The sequence below is a fragment of the Thermobia domestica genome, chromosome 8 (genome assembly GCF_964235325.1).
Source record: "Thermobia domestica chromosome 8, izTheDome1.hap1.1, whole genome shotgun sequence".
Lineage (NCBI taxonomy): Eukaryota > Metazoa > Arthropoda > Insecta > Zygentoma > Lepismatidae > Thermobia > Thermobia domestica.
The window spans coordinates 39,466,331-39,484,531 of NC_137461.1; the positions used below are offsets into that span (position 1 = coordinate 39,466,331).

General features: G+C 36.6%; 1 protein-coding gene across 1 annotated transcript; it reads right to left on the reverse strand.

Moving 5' to 3' along the window:
* Positions 1-11,758: 11,758 nt before the first annotated feature.
* On the reverse strand, positions 11,759-14,125 carry LOC145691687 (uncharacterized). The gene is made up of 3 exons (XM_081767026.1): positions 14,038-14,125; positions 12,841-13,045; positions 11,759-12,008 (listed from the first exon to the last, which is right to left on the reverse strand). The coding sequence occupies exons 1-3, from the start codon at positions 14,044-14,046 to the stop codon at positions 11,878-11,880; spliced, it is 345 nt and encodes a 114-aa protein (XP_081623152.1). The 5' UTR covers positions 14,047-14,125; the 3' UTR covers positions 11,759-11,877.
* Between the last annotated feature and the right edge of the window lie 4,076 nt (positions 14,126-18,201).

The following is an 18,201-nucleotide window of genomic DNA, read 5'->3' on the forward strand; positions in this document are numbered from 1 at the left end:
TTATGTCTATTTTTCTCAACTTTATGGGTTGATTGCCCTGGGTTGTAAACGTTCCATATAATAAACATAAGCTTCAGCAATTATTATAGTAGAAAGCAATGGATATATGAAGCCAAGCACTGTACTTTTTGATTTTTTCTTAAATAACAGCAATCGTTTTCGATCATTTTTACAAACCAACTCACTACCAATTTTCCATATATAGAAAGTGCCCCCTCCCCACATAAAGGAGAATTTAAAAAAAATGCTAGGACACATTCTGTTTATTTTCAATAAAGAGTTAATACACTGAATTTCAGCTTCGTAAGTTTAACGGTTTGCGAGATACTCAATTTTTTTTTTCTCAAAAATTCGGATCCTCACTACCTCCTTAGGATATTATGCATTATAATGTAAGCAATATAACATCCCAGTTTGGACTAAGGCCTAACTATATACCAAAAGTAATTTCATTTGACTTTGCAATTTGACCGTGATGATCAGGCACACATAGTTACATTCAATTTTTTATGTAATAATTTATATATTACAGTGATCCAAAAATGTATTTTTTCCAGTACATTGATCCAAAAATGCAGCTCCTCTAAAAGTCACAGGTCTCGAAAGCCAAGTAGTAGTATAAGTCCTATTGGTATTATTACAATTAAAAATATCAATATCCAAAAGTACCTGAAGTTCATTTTTCACTTGGTTAGATATACTCACCTCAGGTAAGTAGACAGAAACAAGTGGAAAAGGAAGGGAAATGAAGGTCTTGAAAGTAAAACGAAGACAAATTTACCAGTCTTCAGAAGATACTGTCTACAATGCTGTGAGCAGAGTGAGTCGGTAGATCATACTAAGTCGGTGGGTCACCGTGGGTGGTGAGTCGCAGTGAGTCATTGTGGGTGGTGGGTCGCAGTGGGTCACGGTGGGTGGTGGGTCACAGTGGGTCAAATGCTGTTGACCCACGACCCACTGACCCACTTCATCTTTGCTGGACACATAAAGGACCCTATTATCTTCAGTAGCTTAGGGGGTCCATGAAATCTAAATCCAGCTCTGGGTATACTAAACATATGAACAAAATTTTAAGTTTCTATCTTGAAAAGTAAGGTAAAAAAATATGTAGCAATGTGCTAAGAATATCCCCACAATACTCTAGATTCTGTATAAAACAAGATCTCAGATAAAAATTTCCCTAGATATCTGTATTTATCATAAGATCATGATTCGTACCTCATTCTCCTCAGAATTGAACGGCCTTTCAAACGGTAACATTCACATGTTTCCATCATGGATCTGAGGTGGGAAAGTCGCAAAGAAAGTTTTATTTGTGTGTAAAAAATCACTTTTTTCTTATTGCCCGTCTGAACCTTCCTCCCTGTGTTAACCCAGATATCTGAAAAAAAAAAATCTAAAAAATACTAAGGGGTACACTGAAAGTGTGTGCAAAATTTCAGTTTTCTAGGAGGAAAAGTAAGTCCACCAAATAATAATAATACAAATAGCCCTAACGAAGAAAAGTTGTGACGGCATTACCTCCTATGTGCCGACGCAGAGAAGAGTGAAATCATACGTAACGTGTTCTAAAATGCTCCCATGCTTGCCGAAAAAAAAAAAAAAGATCTAAAAAGCTTTATTAGTGCTTTTCTAATCGAATAATGAAGACCTTAAAGAGTTTGACAATGACCCAGATACTACTTACCTGTAGAAATGAATGGCGAAATACAATCTTGGGCTTTAAAATTTTTATACAGACATGTATGTTACAAAAGTAATATTACAGAATTTTTTTTAAAATATCGGTCGCATAGAAAGAACCAAGGTTTATGTTAGATACTGTGATTGTCAAGATAAACAAAATTAGCAAGAAACAAGATGTAATGAAGATAAAATATATGTCGTAAGGGTAAAGATTAAAAAGAATATTAGTATATGAATTTGAAAGATTCAAAGGATATATTGTTAAAAAGATTACAAACAAAGGTACGATTAAAAGTAAGAATAAAGTTTACAGATTATTACAATAGTGCACTGAGGAGTTTTGATTACTGGTGCAAAACAATTCAAGATTGTAAACGATAATTTATTATTAAGCTACCAACACTATAAAAACCGTTTAGAAAGTAAGATCTTACATTTTATAAAGTAACAATTTCCGATTGATAAATTACTCTTTGTATATGACATACAGTTCAGATAGTGTTGGACAATTTGATAGTTCTGTAATACAGATGTCACTAATATAAAATTACCTTTAGTCTACTTAGCACTCTTACTTGGCCATTTTGGCAATGATAATTCAAAATGATGTTATTTCATCTTTACGAGTTTCATCAAGTTAATAATTTGTTTCCACTAATTTGTTAAGATAGTTCTTTCTTACCTTAAATAAGTTTCTCGGGCGCAGGAAGCTTTAAAGTAACGATTTATGAGTTCACAAGTTTTTACGTCAAATAGTAATTAAGTGAAGTCCATATCCATGTTCCCGTGTCCAATTGGATTTAACATTGTAAAGATTGCCGTAACGAATTAGCGATTAATTCAGTTCCTAAAACAGAAAAATTATGTTTTAGCAAAATTGTAACCAAAATGAAGAAGTGAGACTTGAGCAGTCATTCTTTCAGTTAAAATGTTCCGGGTGCACAATTAGTATTCCTGGGGGGCACTATTCTATTTATTATTATATTATATACGTAGTATTTTGGTCTCCTCCGGGAGGCACTCTCAGAGCTCCTGGGGGGAGGGGCCCCACAAAAACATGTATGGAAGAAACACTGTATTTGAGTATGTATTGTATTAACTGAACTCTTATGCTAGTGACATCTGTACAAGAAAACTGACAAGTATTGGCAACACCATAGGCTTCTTTCTGGGCATAATAAAGGCCTTAAGCTAGTACAATCGGAATTCCCACTGTATCAAATCAAGATCGTACAAACCTATTTACAATAGTTTTCTTGTCACACATGCAGTCCATGAAACGAGTTGAAGATCCATCAGCGGTTTGCGTACAAAACCTCGCTGCCTAAAATCTCGCGTCCCAAAATCTCGCCTAGCCAAAACCTCGCGGTCCTAAATCTAGCCTAGGTGACGACACAAATAAAGCTACCGAGAAACTTTGCATTTGTGTTCAGGATCCTAATACAAGAAAAAATGTATCTACGATTTTGATCGGAAACAATTAATTAAGGACATCGGGCTAATTAAAGGTAATTAGAGGAACAACCATTTTCACTAACTACCTTTAATTAGCCCTATCGCCATAATTAAGCGTTTCCGACCAAAGTCGCAGTTAAACCTTTTTTCTCGCATCCAGGTCCTGAACACGTATACGAAGTTCGTAGGTTGTTTTATTCAGTTTAGTCACCCAAGACTTCAAATGCAAGGATTAGAGATTGTGGATTTGACGACTATGTCCATTCATTTTTAACTCGTCAATATTTTTACTCTTTTTATCCCTAAAGTAAGCGTGTTACTTATGCTTCTTCTTCTTCTTCTTCTTCTTTGTAATATGGAATTGTATATTAAGAAACTCATTGAATAAATTTTATGGAGAGGTTTCATCCCGTAAGGTTATGGCCAAGCAAGATTTTGGTCTGCGAAGTTTTGGATGGCGAGGTTTTGACCAGGCGAGATTTTGGCCCACGAGGTTTTGGGTACGCAATGTTTTAGTCAGGCGAGGTATTGGCCGGCGAAGTTTCGGTCAGGTGAAGTTTTCACCCCCAAGATATTGGGCGGCGATATTTCGGCCGCGAGAGTTTGTCCGTATGCCTCCATAATGTAATGTTCAGTTGACTAATGTGTGAGTGTGGGCAGCACATACGTTCCCATTCACGTATATATATAATTGTAGCAGTATTTCAATGGCTTTTATACCTAAACTAATTGAATTGGATGGATGGAAATCAATTCGAAGGAATCTGGAGTCTTGAATTTTCTCCTCAAGAAGTTTATTGGTAATGATTTAATTAATTAATTAAGTAAGTAATTCCCTTCGTTTATGTTGAAATTCTGCTTTTCAAGTGAAACTTAACTCGTAATGTTATGCCATATATAAATTGTTGTAAAGGAGACACCAATACCTACATATTGATATTCTGATGATTGTAGTATTGTAACATTGGGTAGAATCAAATTTGGTAGCATTATGACTGCATTTGCGTAAATTATTATACATGTTGCAACTATCACAATATTCATTCTATGGATAATTCAAGAGAAATTTATTTCCTCTCATAGCCTTGGCCTTGTTTTGAGGAGCAACATTTTTTTTTTTTTTGTTTGTATGCATTATCGTCAATTTGGAAACAAAGTTTGGCTAGTACTAAACAACGATTATCGTTATTTTTGAGTCATTGTCAGCAGCTACCTTCCAGGTATTCTGTTTGAGTAGAGTTTAAGATAGTTTGTCTTTTCAAAACCTAAAGTTCTGTTTTGTTCAGACATAAAAAATAGCAATCCTGTATATTTCTTAACGCCTCACATCATTATCTCTATTTTCAACTAACCCATCGTATTCTTCTAAGCCAATGTTTGTCAAACTATGGCCCTCGAATTATGTCCTCGTAGTTCTCTTAAACAGATTATTGCTTAAAATAAAAAACAAATTAAAATTCACACACTATGCTTGATAATTTCTAATATGCATGTACCATAAAATTAAATAAGATTGTTCCAAATCTAACAACTGTCAAATCCAAAGTCAAAAAAGAAAATAAGTCTAGAATACTTCGTTAATCACAATAGTCGCCGTCTGCAACCACATACATTTGTCATCGCTCAGCTTCCGATTGGATTAGGTGGCTACAGAAAGAAGGAGCCTAAGATGCGAAGAACTCCTTTAAGGTACGTTGCACCGGCATTCGTTAGAGAAGGTCTTTCTTCCAAGATCTAGAAAGAGTAAGTAGTCAACAGGAGCATTGCCGCAAATCCCGAGGGATGAGGGGGGACATGTCCTCTCCAATCTTGGAACTAGGGGGACTGTCTTACCCAATAATCCCATTTAAAATGTATTCTTTTTTGGGGGAGGGGGAGAAATATGGCGATTTGTGTCTGATTGCCACAAAGGAAAGTGAGATGAAATTGATGTCACCCCAGAAAAAGCCTCAAATTTGTCCTCCTCCCAATGTTAAGATAATGATCCTCCACAGTATTGTTTTTAACTTCATAAATATTTTGAAAATTGCTTAAAAATTATGGGCATGATCTTAACCCTTCCCTCAAAGTTGAAGACAGATTTACTCCGCTGAACTGGAGAGAGGTGGAAGAAATCCAGAGGGTGAATAAAGGTTTCGTACTGCAAATCATGGAGAACCTGCATCGTTGTTTGTGAGACAAGTAGACAAGGAGTATCTTGTGGTAAGCAAGATGCAGAGTTGGCGTGGGTCAATGAAAACTTGACCCACGACCCACTGACCCACCACTCATCGTGACCCACGACCCACTGACCAACTAACCACCATGACCCACTCTGACCCACCACCCACCGTGACCCACTCTGACTCACTACCCAACATGAAGCACTCTCATCCACTGTGACCTACTCTGACTCACCAAAATTCATCGTCGTCAACTCTGACACCACGGCCACGTCATGATCCACGGCGTCTCCTCTACTGACTAAAGAGTTTAACACTTGTAATAAGACAGGGCTGTGAAATTGTCACTAATCAGAGTTTGAATTTCTTCGGTCAATAGTTCAAGCACCACTCTGTTACAATAACGGCGGATCTGACCTTTACGATATAAAATGGTAGTGTTTGTCAGTGTGGAAATTGAAGCATTTCGAGGTGGGGTGGGTGGGGGAATTAATGTGTGCCTAAAATATACCTGTACTATGAGAGTATTCTTGCAAGTGATAATTTCTTAACGCATTCCAGAAACTTCTATTCGCAGGAAAATACTCCTGTACAATATTGAAAAGGTTATGCTTTCTTAGTTCACAGTATTTTTCTCACAAAAGATGTTAAAAATCAGTTTTTCATAGCGTATAAAGGTGCTCGGGTATCCTCTGTAAGAGCATTTCCACAAAGTATGCTCATAATTGTAATTTGTGTAATCACTAAAACACCACGTTAAATTTAAGTTACAAATATGCATAAATTCAATTATTATGAATATTTATTCAAAGTACTTTACCTCTAGTTCATAAAAAGCAAAGAAGAGACTTATTTAAAATTTAGTACAAAGTTGAATAACACAAACAAGCCATTAGTAATACAAGTATACATTTTCCGTAACTCGTAATTTGCTACCTGAAAACAAATCTGAAATCGGGTTTCTTTCCTGTTGGCCTTAAAAAGTTTTTCGTGGTAAATCATCCGCAGCGGAATGATGTCCATCCTTCAGCCAAGAAATAACTAGCTCATCTACTTTGAGCTTGTCTAGCGGTGGGCCATTAACATTGATGAGCAACAAGTTAGACAATGTTTGAGTACTTAGTCTATTTCTAATATCAGTCATCTGCAAATTCATAAGTGGAAACCCTCGTTCGCACTCTGACGTGGAAATTGATAATACTTCTACCCGACGTAGAAATTTCTGCAACTCCTCATCGACAATCTGCGTGTTAGACTTAAGTCTGATAACGATTTTTCTTGGTCAGTTTTGAAATACTCAGCAAGAAGTATCACTTCTCTATCACCATACAACATCTTTTCCATATCGACCATGTCGGACCATATTGGTAGTGTCGAATCATGGAGAACAGGAACTTCATCTACCACACCTTCGATAGGGAATCTTGCGCATATCAATTAAAGCCTGATAAACTGATGATTTCTTATTTGTTTATAAATTTAATTTTTGTAGTTACACATGAAAGTTTGATGTCATTATCAAGTTCCCTCCCCCTAGAAAGCAAAAGGCAAAGTGGTGCCGGGGAAGTGTTCAGAAGTGCCTGGGAATTTCCCCCCTTTCTTCCCCTTCAATTACCACACTGCTGTTTGTCATGGGCCAAATTACGATGAATTTCAATTAAATTATCTTAGTATAATTATTTCCTTGATGAATTATCGATACTTTTCAGTGGAAAAAAAGGATGAAATTTGAAACTCCAAATCAAGGTAAGTAGACCAACGTAAAGGAAAAAAGTGTAAAATTTTTCATATAATTATGCGTACAGTTCAAACTTCAAATTTTCGTGTATTTAAGCTTACAGTACAAATTTTATGTCTATTTTTCTCACTGTGCTCTAAGCGTTCCATATAACAAACATAAGCTTCAGCATTTATTACAGTAGCAAGCAATGGATATATGACGCGAAGTAGTGTATTTTTTGTTTCTGATTTTTTTTTTCTCAACCAATATCGATCGTTTTCGATTATTTTTACAAACCAACCCACTACAAATTTTGCATATGTAGAAAGTGCCGCCTCCCTTCATAAGGAAGAATTTTAAAAAGTGCTATGAGACGTTCTGTTCATTTTCAATAAAGAGTTAATACACTGAATTTCAGCTCCGTAAGTTTAACGGCTTGCGAGATACTCATTTTTTTTTTCGCAAAAATTCGGATCCCCACTGCCTCCCTAGGATATGTATTATAATGAAAGATATATAACATACCAGTTTGGATTAAGGCCTGTATATGCCAAAAGTCATTTCATTTGATTTTGCAATTTGGCCGCGATGATGAGACACACATAGTTACATTCAATTTTTTTATACGTATAATAATTTATGTATTACAGTGATTCAAAAATGTAATTTTTCCAGTAGTTAGCTCCTCTAAAAACTCACAGGCCTCGAAAGCCAAATAGTAGTATAAGTCCTATTGCTATTATTACAATTACAAATATCAATATCAAAAATTGCCTAAAGTTGTTTTTTCAATTAGATATACTCACCTCAGGTAAGTAGACAGAAAGAAATGGAAAAGGAAGGGAAATGAAGGTCTTGAAAGTAAAACGAAGACAAATTCACCAGTCTTCAGAAGACACTGTCTATAATGCAATGAGTAGAGTGAGTCAGTAGATCAAAATGAATCGGTGGGTCGCAGTGGGCAAGGGCGCCCATCGAAGGGGGGGCAGGTGGAGCGCTCGACCCCCTAGAGGAAATTGTAGATCAGAATATCAAAAGTCCAATAGAATTTTTACATTAGTTACAGCAAAATTTGAAACTATTTTGAAACGCCGCTTATACTGCCCCCCCTTGGAAATCACAACATGGGCGCCCTTGGCAGTGGGTCATGGTGGGTGGTGGGTCTCATGCTGTTGACCCACGACCCACTGACTCACTCAGTAAACTTGACCCACTTGACCCACCGACCCACTGACCTACTCCATCTCTGCAGGGAAGCAGTACCTTGAAACATGTCGTTTGTCGTTTGAACCGCTGGTCCGCATGGTTATTGTCGTTTTGAAAATTTCACGTGGATGACATATTTGTGAGGTCGCTCATTCAGAATCTGGCATTAGTTTTTTCCTATCACCCTAGAATAACTAGCAATTCACTAATTACGCTTGAACCTAATAGTATCTGTTTGCTATGTAGTTCATCAAGCGCTCGCTAGATAAAAGAAGTGCGTCTTTAAGCTATTATGCAGCTGATGTATGTACGAGGAAAGAAAATTAGTTATAAATTTAGTCCATGTAATTGACATTTATTTTTATCTACAAACTAAATTGTACAAAATGCATAACAATGACCCAAAGATCTTTGGTATAAATATCTGCTACAAATTCTTTTGTAAGTCATTGATTTTTTGAGTATAGGTATGTACGAATAAATCAACTTGCGTAAGATCAGGATTTTAGTTGGATTTGTTACAATGTATATAGAATATAAGTTGTTGATACAACGACAGTGGGTTTCTCGGTGTAAACGCGCAGACAGAATTAATGCAAACAATGCTCGTATTTGTTCTTACCGAAATATTATGAGACAGACTTACAACAGGAACTTCTAAAGCTGCCTGTAAGAAATAAAGCTCCGCCCTCATGCAATTTCTTCTCTGCATATATTGAATTGGCATAGAAATAAATAAGAGAAAATAATTTATTTTTTAAACATATGAAGTTTAAAAACTTGAAAGAAATTTAAATAACTAGAGTCATGAATTCTGATCCTGTGGAACGAGCAAAGATGTTATAAAAGAGAATTTGTCCATTTTGTCTCTATAACGCGATAAAGCCAAAAAATACCCGAAACAAACCTGATTGGCTGCTCTCTTATCCGCCAGTAATGCTCGCTCAAAACATTAGGTTTTCCGTATACCAACATGTAGTGTTCATTGCGTTAATTCTTATTTAAATATTCGCTTTAACGTTTAAAATGGTTACATACGCAGCTTATGGATTCGTGTTCGTTACCTTCAATGGGACTTGCGTTCTTATTTCCGTTGAGGCTCGTGCTCACTTGGGCTAGTTTTCATCCTTAAATAAGGATCACACTCAGGGTGGGATCAACGATTTTCTGAGCGGGTGTGCACCAATAATTACCAAACTAATCACACTGAAACTCTTCTAAGCGACATGTGACAATATTTTTTACCCTTGACAACGCTGATTCATAGAACGGGGGGGGGGGGGGGGGCGGTTATTTTAAAGAAAGTCGCATGTTTTCTGTCCTACTTGACAAATGTTATATTGTTTTGCTTGGTGAATCCTTTTGCTTCAACCTTCAGAAAATCGATTTATTGTATGCTTTTGTGAAGCTCTGTTTTCTCTTAAGCCCCAAACGGAACAATAATAACAGAAAGTTTCGGAAAGTGTTGCTATTTTCACTGCTAGCTTCTCATTTTAGATAGTGTATATTTACACCGAATGGGTGCACCCCCTAAATCCGGCCCTGATCACACTCACTAGACTGCTGGGAACTCGTGTTCACTAATTTCATTGGGAGTGGAGGCGCGGCGGCTCAGTGGTAGATCCTTCACCTCATGTGCTTGGGGTCCCTGGTTCGATCCCAGCTCGCGCCGTGTGGACTTTGTGGTGGACAAACGCCGTGCTCGTGGGTTTCTCGGAGTTCTCGCATATTGTAAATTCACAAGTACAATGAGGGGGCCCCATGCCCCCTCGGCCCCCCAGGATCGGCGCCCTTGGCAGCATATGCATGGTTATGGGTCCAAGAGTATATCTGCAACTACACCATCGATGTTTTTGTCTGTCAGTCACTAACGTGTTTATGAAGTCAGGTTTCCAGTTCTGTCTATGCGGTTTTACTGAGAATTGGAGAAGCAAACTGTGACATTATAGAGAACCCATTTGGAAATGTCTGTTGTAACAATAAAAATGAAATCTTTCAGTTTTACATCCCACGACTACTTTCCTGTTGGCTAAAGGAGACTGATATTTATTCAAACTGAATTATTATATGAAAGAATATGCGCATTAAGAATGAGAGGAGCACAGAAGACCCTGGACAAAAACCACGGAAACTATGTCCTCTAGCACAAAATCACATGACCTAAGATCGAACTAAGGACATCTCTCTCCAGAGGTGACCATCACTAACAAGAGAATCACTGATAAAAAAAACTTCAACACACACTGTATTTTAAATTATAATGTGTTACAGTTTCGGATATCTAATATATCCTTCATCAGACACTACATAGACACTATCTATGTAGTACTATTTATGTGTCTATCTATGTATGTAGTAGTATCTATATAGTGTCTATGCACTGGTGCAAATTCCGGACGGGATGAGGGGGACATGTCCCCTCCAATCTTGGAACTGGGAGGACTGTCTCCCCCAATAATTCGATTTGAATGTATTTTTTGGGGAGAAATGTGATGATTTGTGTCCGATTGCCATAAAGGAAAGTGAAATGAAATTGATGTTTCCCCAGAATAAGCCTCACATCTGCTCGCCTCCCAATGTTGAAGACAATTCTGCTTCCCTGATCCTACACAAGATTGTTTCTCAAACAATCATAAATATTTTGAGTTGAGTTGAGTTGATTTTCAGTTTAACGTCCCTTTCAGCAGCGAAGCTATATGAGATGGGACCTACTGATTAACGTGAAATCCGAAACACATGAACTCCCGCTGGGAATCGAGCCCGGGTCTCCCACGCCAAAGGCGCGTACGCTAACCGCTTAGCCACAAAGGGGCTCCATAAATATTTTGATCATCGCTTACACACACAAACACACACATAACAGTCTTAAACGTCCCCCACAATGTTGTCCCCCACTGAACTGACATACTACAGGGAATGGCAAGAGAGACTAATGGGACAATGACTATGCTGTTACTTTTTTACTATTGCAATACGTGAGAATGAAGTAATTATCACCTGTTTCTTCTTTTTCTTGCTATAGATACACGAGACTAAAATGATTATCACCTGTTACTTCTTTCTCTTGTAATACATGCGAGTAAGGTAGTTATCACATGAAATCAATTCAGTCTTCCGCAAATGATCTTAGCGCGTAGAAAGGCGGCATTTAACTTAAATCTAAAAATAAAATTAATTCCTCTTCATGACAAATATTACCAATAGATACGAAAAATTAACGATATTTCTACCCTATCTACCCTAAGACGACCTCACTGGAACCATTATATTTTGTGAACACTTGTTTGTCAACTTAAATTAAGGGTCCCCGAATATAATGGTGTAACTTTGCAGAAGACATAATTGAGAAAAGTAATAAGCAGCATTAGAGTCGGGTATTCGTAATGGGGAACTAATGTAAGTTAAAAATTAGTTGAAAAAATGTTAAGCTTTTGAGCAAATTATAGTAATAACAATAGTTATTATAATGAGCAAATGAATATTTGAAAAATAGCATTGCTTCAATAAAATTCTTATTGAATATTTTGTGCATTTATATTTATTCAACATTGTTGATCATACATACTTTTCAAGATATATTTTCACACGTATTCTCTGAACACTATTCTTTTTATTTCAGTTTACTTCATAAGGTTTAATAATGTTTATTTAACCATAGTACCCATAACCTCCGTATCCAAGACCATAACCTCTGTAGCCGAGTCCGTAACCTCCATAACCAAGGCCATAACCTCTGTAGCCAAGGCCATAACCTCCATAACCAGCGTAGGCTGGGTAGCCTGGAACAATAAGATAAATATTCAGTTTTTTTATTGAGAGGATTAAATTGTAGATTTACTTTTACTTAATTTTTACAACCATATTCAAATGTCTGAGTGAAATACAGTAAAATCTTCTCAATTCTTCACCTTTGTAGCGTAGACATTCAATTTGCTCTTCGAAAAATGTGTAAGAAGACTCTTTTTTGCTTTTTCAGTATCAATTCAATATTTGAAGAATATACACCGGTTCTGTTGATATTCATTATATGACTGGAAATGGCTAATAACTTCTGTTTCTGATGTCAATATATTCAAAGAACCAATGTGCTAAGAGACAGGCAGAAACGCTTATCTATCTATCTGTCTACATAAAAATATAAATCCTACTAGCAGGCTATAACTAGTGCTATATCATTGCTATAGCCTGCACTTATGGGATAATGCAATACATAGAGCATATGCAGTATTTTTGTAACAGCTATAGTTGAGTAACAGTTACATTTCTCTAATTTCATTAAAAATATATTAATTTTTACTTCCAGTAAAGTTTAAAGGAAAAATAGTTCTTTACTGCAGTGTAATCAATAGTAGCAGCACATTATTTACACCAGTTAAAAAAAAAAAAAAACAAGTAAGCGCTATTTGTGATAAAAACAAGCTTAGAAAAGAACTGCAATGTAAATAACAAAACAGAAACACGAAAGCATTTGAACAGAAAGTTATAATGATGTGTGTTATAAATGCATTGTAAAAAACACATAATGGTACCACGTATGAACGCGTACACATCTAACAGTATACAGACTGCACAAATAATAACAGTAGAATATAAACGATTAAAATAACTTACCGATGTATCTTCCATATCCAAGACCAAGTCCATAGCCGAGACCGCCATATCCAACACCAGTGTAGCCAAGTCCAATAGAGTTAGCTGTTTCCAAAGAATCTTCTTTCTTCTCTTCTGCAGTTGCTTTCTTTTCCTTTGAGGCTTTCTTTTGTTCAGCGGCAGAAGCCAACACAATGATGGCCATCAAGGCGAAAACGACGAAAAGCTTGAAGTACAGATAAGAAAAGCGAAAATGGAGATAACTGAGTGAGATTAAAATTTCACTTTTATATTTCCAAATTATACTATGAGCAAGGGTGGGAGGGAATTTTCTATAACTTTGTACTTTCAATTTTCTGTCACTAATTAGGTATGACTACAAAATATATAAAACATAGCGACAAACTCTTTTTCAGTATCAATTGAATATCTGAAAAATATACACCGGTTCTATTGATATTCATTATATGACAGGAAATGGCAAATAACCTCTGTTTCTGGTATCAATATATTCAAAGAACCAATATGGTAAGAGACAGCTCTATCTATCTATCTGTCTACATAAAAATATAAATCACTATGTTAGTGACTTCGTTCCTCATAAACCACCCGACTAATCTCGATCAAATTTTCAAGAGATATTGGGTTTGGGCCTGGGATTGTTAACTTCACTTTGGCAATCGATATATCACTGTTCCATTACTGATACCAATACTATCCCTGTATATACGCTCGTTACTGCTTTGGAAGATGAAATGCAGAGCGGATATAGAAGGTAAAAACTGGGGGGGGGGGGAAGCCAGTGCCCAGATTATGATAGGTACATATAAACTGAATAATATATAAATAATAGCTTAAATTATTTTGTCACGGAAAAAACTGGGGGGCCTAGGCCTCCCCCGGCCGTGGACTAGATCCGCCACTGATGAAATGCAGCATTGATGGAAGTCATAGCTCAAAGAGACCATTTGAGATCAAAAACTGCCCTCTTGCTAAAGTTCAACGATCTCTTCCAAGCAAGAAGTTATCAGAGTATTCTATATTGCCATAAGCTCAAAGAGACCCCATTTTCAAAGTAGGGAAAATTTAATTAAAAAAGGGATTTTTTGTGTCATTGCAAATTTCAGTTAGAAAATCTACCACTATTGGGCTACAATTATGCATTGCAATTACTTTGCAATAATATTATTGAAGACGAAATGTAATATATTGTCTTACCTTAGACATGATTGTAGTGTGGACTGTGAATTGTCTTGAACAATTGATAACTGTAGCTCTATTTAACTGGCTTTTATACTTAAACCATATTCTCTGAAAGGAAGTTATGTTGAAGGACTTTCATTCTCACCATCTGGAAAAACACGTTGCAATAGAAAATTAATTAATTAATTTCCTTCCCTTCTGCTGCTGTTGAAGAGAAACTTATCAAATAAATATGTGTGATTTACTTTAACGGAAAATCCACTGACCTCCTATCTGGAAACACTAAGAAACACTTTATAGGACTGCAAACTGGTAGAATGCTCACTCTTGTTATGGAAAAACAGAAAGAGTTATAGAAAATATTTGAGAAACATCCCCCATATATATAAGCGCGTTATTTAAGCGGCATTGCATAACAAAAATGAAAAAAATGAAATTAAATCTTTAAGTTTTACGTCCCACGTTTATGCCGGTTAGGCTAAAGGAGACGATTATAATGAAAAATGAGTGAAATGGTGGAATGAAGAAAGTGGGAGGAAACGGGGAACCCCGAGAACACTCACGATCACGGTGTTTGTCCACCACAAAGTCCAGACGGCGCGAGCTGGGATCGAAGCAGGGACTCCAAGCACCGGAGGTGAACGCTCTACCACTGAGCCACCGCGCCCTCTGCATTGTATGACAGTTTACTACACAAAATCATAGAAATGCAGAGCTTATGATAACTTGCATCAATTACAGCATAACATGGTCATTCTTTGTTGATGGGGACGCGGTGGTACAGTGGTAGAGCGTTCACCTTTTGTGCATGGGGTCCCTAGTTCGATCCCAACTTTGTGGTGGACAAACACCGTTTGCGTGGGGTTCTCTCGTTTCCTCTCACTTTCTTTCCACCATTTCATTCATTTCTCATCATCATCGTCTCCTTTAGCCTAATCTTAAACTCAAAGATTTCATTTCGTTCCTTGATGATAGAAGGGTTCTCTCTCGACCGTACACATGGTTGTGGTAAATTTCTCCTCGAAAACCTACGTGTTCCTTTTTAGGTTTGATTCTTAATATCACATATCAATTCACTATTAAGTACTCCCATGCGCAAAAAAAATTGCGCGTATACTGTACCTGAAGATTTTTCGTATTTATTCCATTTTCCTTACGTTTATAGGTAAAATTCAGTTATTAGTATGTGGAGATAATAGAAAGCAATCCATCTGAGGAGATATTTCCAAAAAATATAATAAAATAATAAAAATATAAGCAAAAAACAAAATTATGCTCGGTTTTGTGTATACTGGCAACGATTATTTCTAGGGATTTTTTCAGTAGCAGAGCATAATTGCGGAGGGAATTCAGTAGGGGAGTCGAGGAGTTGGATCAAGGAACTGGATAGTGGACTAAAATGTTGCATTTATTGGTTAAAACCTAGTGTGTAGATTGCCTGCCAAATATAAATTAGCTTCTGTAACTAAGATGTCGTACGAAAATATAGAATTAAACAGAAAAACTCTTATCTTAAGGTTCGAAGCGATACGGACCATGGTTATGAAGATTATTTCTTTTTTTTTAAAAAAAGAGCCAACACCACGTAACCTCCGTGGTTAGGTGGATAGAGTGGCGGACTTGTAGTTATTTTATTATTTTGACACCACATCGAATCCCATCCCATCCCATCCCATTTTTTTTACAAAACATTATAGGAAGTGTATAATTTTGATGTTAATAAGAACCGAAACAATATAATAACGAAATAATTTATTGATAGTATCCTTTAATCGACGTATTTATTCTGTATTAGAATACGTGTACTATTGGAAACAGTTATTGTTTTCAGTTTATAGTCTTGTATGTTACTTCTCGTTCTTGAACAGCAGACAACTCACTTCGGGTTTGTGTGTCTGGAACAGGAAAAAGAACATACGCGACCTTGACAGCCTATCCAGTCTTACCCCTTGTTACATCGACCTGATGTTAAATTATCGTTTATGTGTGTGTGTGCTTGTGTTTTTTGCTTTTTAGAGTATTGACTTTCTCTATCTCTTTTTTTTCATATCCACAAGTGCAAGAATGCTTTCGTTGAACGTAACTAAATTATACAGATCTATGTATGCGGAACACGAATATTTCCAAAAGATAGCATGAATATGAACGATAATCATACCATATTTCTACATTATCTAGTAGCATGAAAAACTGATATTAAAATGATATAACAAACAGGCATAAGCTTTTTTCTAACATGGCAACACATTAAACGTAACTCATTAAATTTTGGGAATTACAAATTATCACCTTACGTGTCGTTGTATTCCTATTCTTTTTCACGTTCAAGCGACGGAAGAAGAAATTGTAGTAATAGTGATAAAAATCGAATTCGACATTTCAATGACTTCAAGTTTCACGTCCCCACATATCGAAAAAGTTATTTTGATGTCTGTCCATCTGTTCGTTTGTCGGTTCGTCACGCTTTTACATGCATTCAAATAGAGGTCATACTGTTCGACGTATCTGGACCGAATTCTAGACGAATTTTTTTTATAACACTTTATCGTTTCGAATTCTATATCCTCCGACACCTAAAAATAAGGGTAGTTTACTGATGAATGAAAATTTAAAATAATTAAATTGTTTCAAAAACAGCTGTAAAGATTTTGCTTATTTTTTTTACAAGTATAGTATGAATCATTGCTCTGAAAAAAAAATACAAAAGGTGTAATTTACTGTATGGGATGCGTTTTTTCGAACAATTTTCTCAATCACATTTCATAAATAATTGTATCATTAATAACCTAACAATATGACACAACTCGTTCGTCCTGTAAACATTCAGAAGGGGTAGTTTACTCTTCTCCGACGATTTTCCCATTAACGCCTGACGCAATTTTGTTCATATTTCATAAATAAATGTTACATAAATAACCTAACGATATGGTATAATTCCATCATCCTAAAAAGCTAGAAGTGGTATATTACTTTTCGGAGCAAGTAATTACCCTACGATTACCCTAAGATTTTGTCGAGAATGACTCTGGCAATTTTGTTCGTATTTCATAAATAGCATAACTCGTTTGTCCTGAAAAGATACACAAGGGATATTTTATTCTTCGGGATGACTTTCTTGACGATTTCGCAGAAAGTACTCAGACGCTTTTGCTCATAGTTCACATACAATTATTTCCTTAATAATTCTAATATATGGCATATGTTATTTCTAACAGAAATATGACCAATGGGTACTTTACTTTTGGACATAAGTTCCTTTGAACAAAGTTTTCCAAAACACATTATTTTATTCGCATTTCCCAAATAAATGTTTCAGTAATAGCTGCAGCCTAACACGAGTCTGTTTAAGAAATTCGAGCGAGAAAAAATCAGTGCGCTTCATCCGTACCCATTCATAAATATGGGGGGCGCGGTGGCTCAGTGGTAGCCGGTGGGTGTAGCCGAACGGTCTGAGGCGTTAGGCTGATGATCGTAAGGTGAAGCCCATTGGGGGTTCGAGTCCCTCTGAAGAGCAAGGGTGGAATTTTAACTGTCCTCGATGTTTCTGTGTTCGTGTCCCTGTTGTGTCCAGTAGTCCTGAGAAGTGGTTAATAGAGAAAAAAAATAGTCAGGAAGTTTTATAAAAAGTGGTAGAGGGTTCTCCTCTGGTCCTTGGGGTCCCGGGTTCGATCCCAGCCCCCGCCAAGTGAACTTTGTGGTGGACAAACACCGTGCTCGTGGGTTTTCTGGGGTTCTCCCACTTTCTTCATTCCACCATTTCACTCATCTCTCATTATCACCGTCTCCTTTAGCCTAATCGGCATATCCGTGGGACGTACACTGAGAAAAAAAAATGTAGGTGGCATACTTAAAAACGTAGGTTACATTCGTAATTCCTGTAGTTTCTGGACTTAACGTACAACCGTATATAACATCCTGCAGCAAACGTATAGCTGAAAAAGTATGTATTATACGCACTGTCTGCATAAGTGCAATGACGTCATTCGTGTGACGTCATCTGCAGTAACAAATATATACGGAGGTGATATCTAGCTTTGTGACGTCAGGATCGTATGTAGCATGTGGGTTAATAATGACGACACACACTGACTATCAGGACGGAGCATAATTTCAAGAAGTATGCAATATACGTTCTTTACGTATGTTTCTTTCGTTCAACCCCAAGACAGCATCTATATT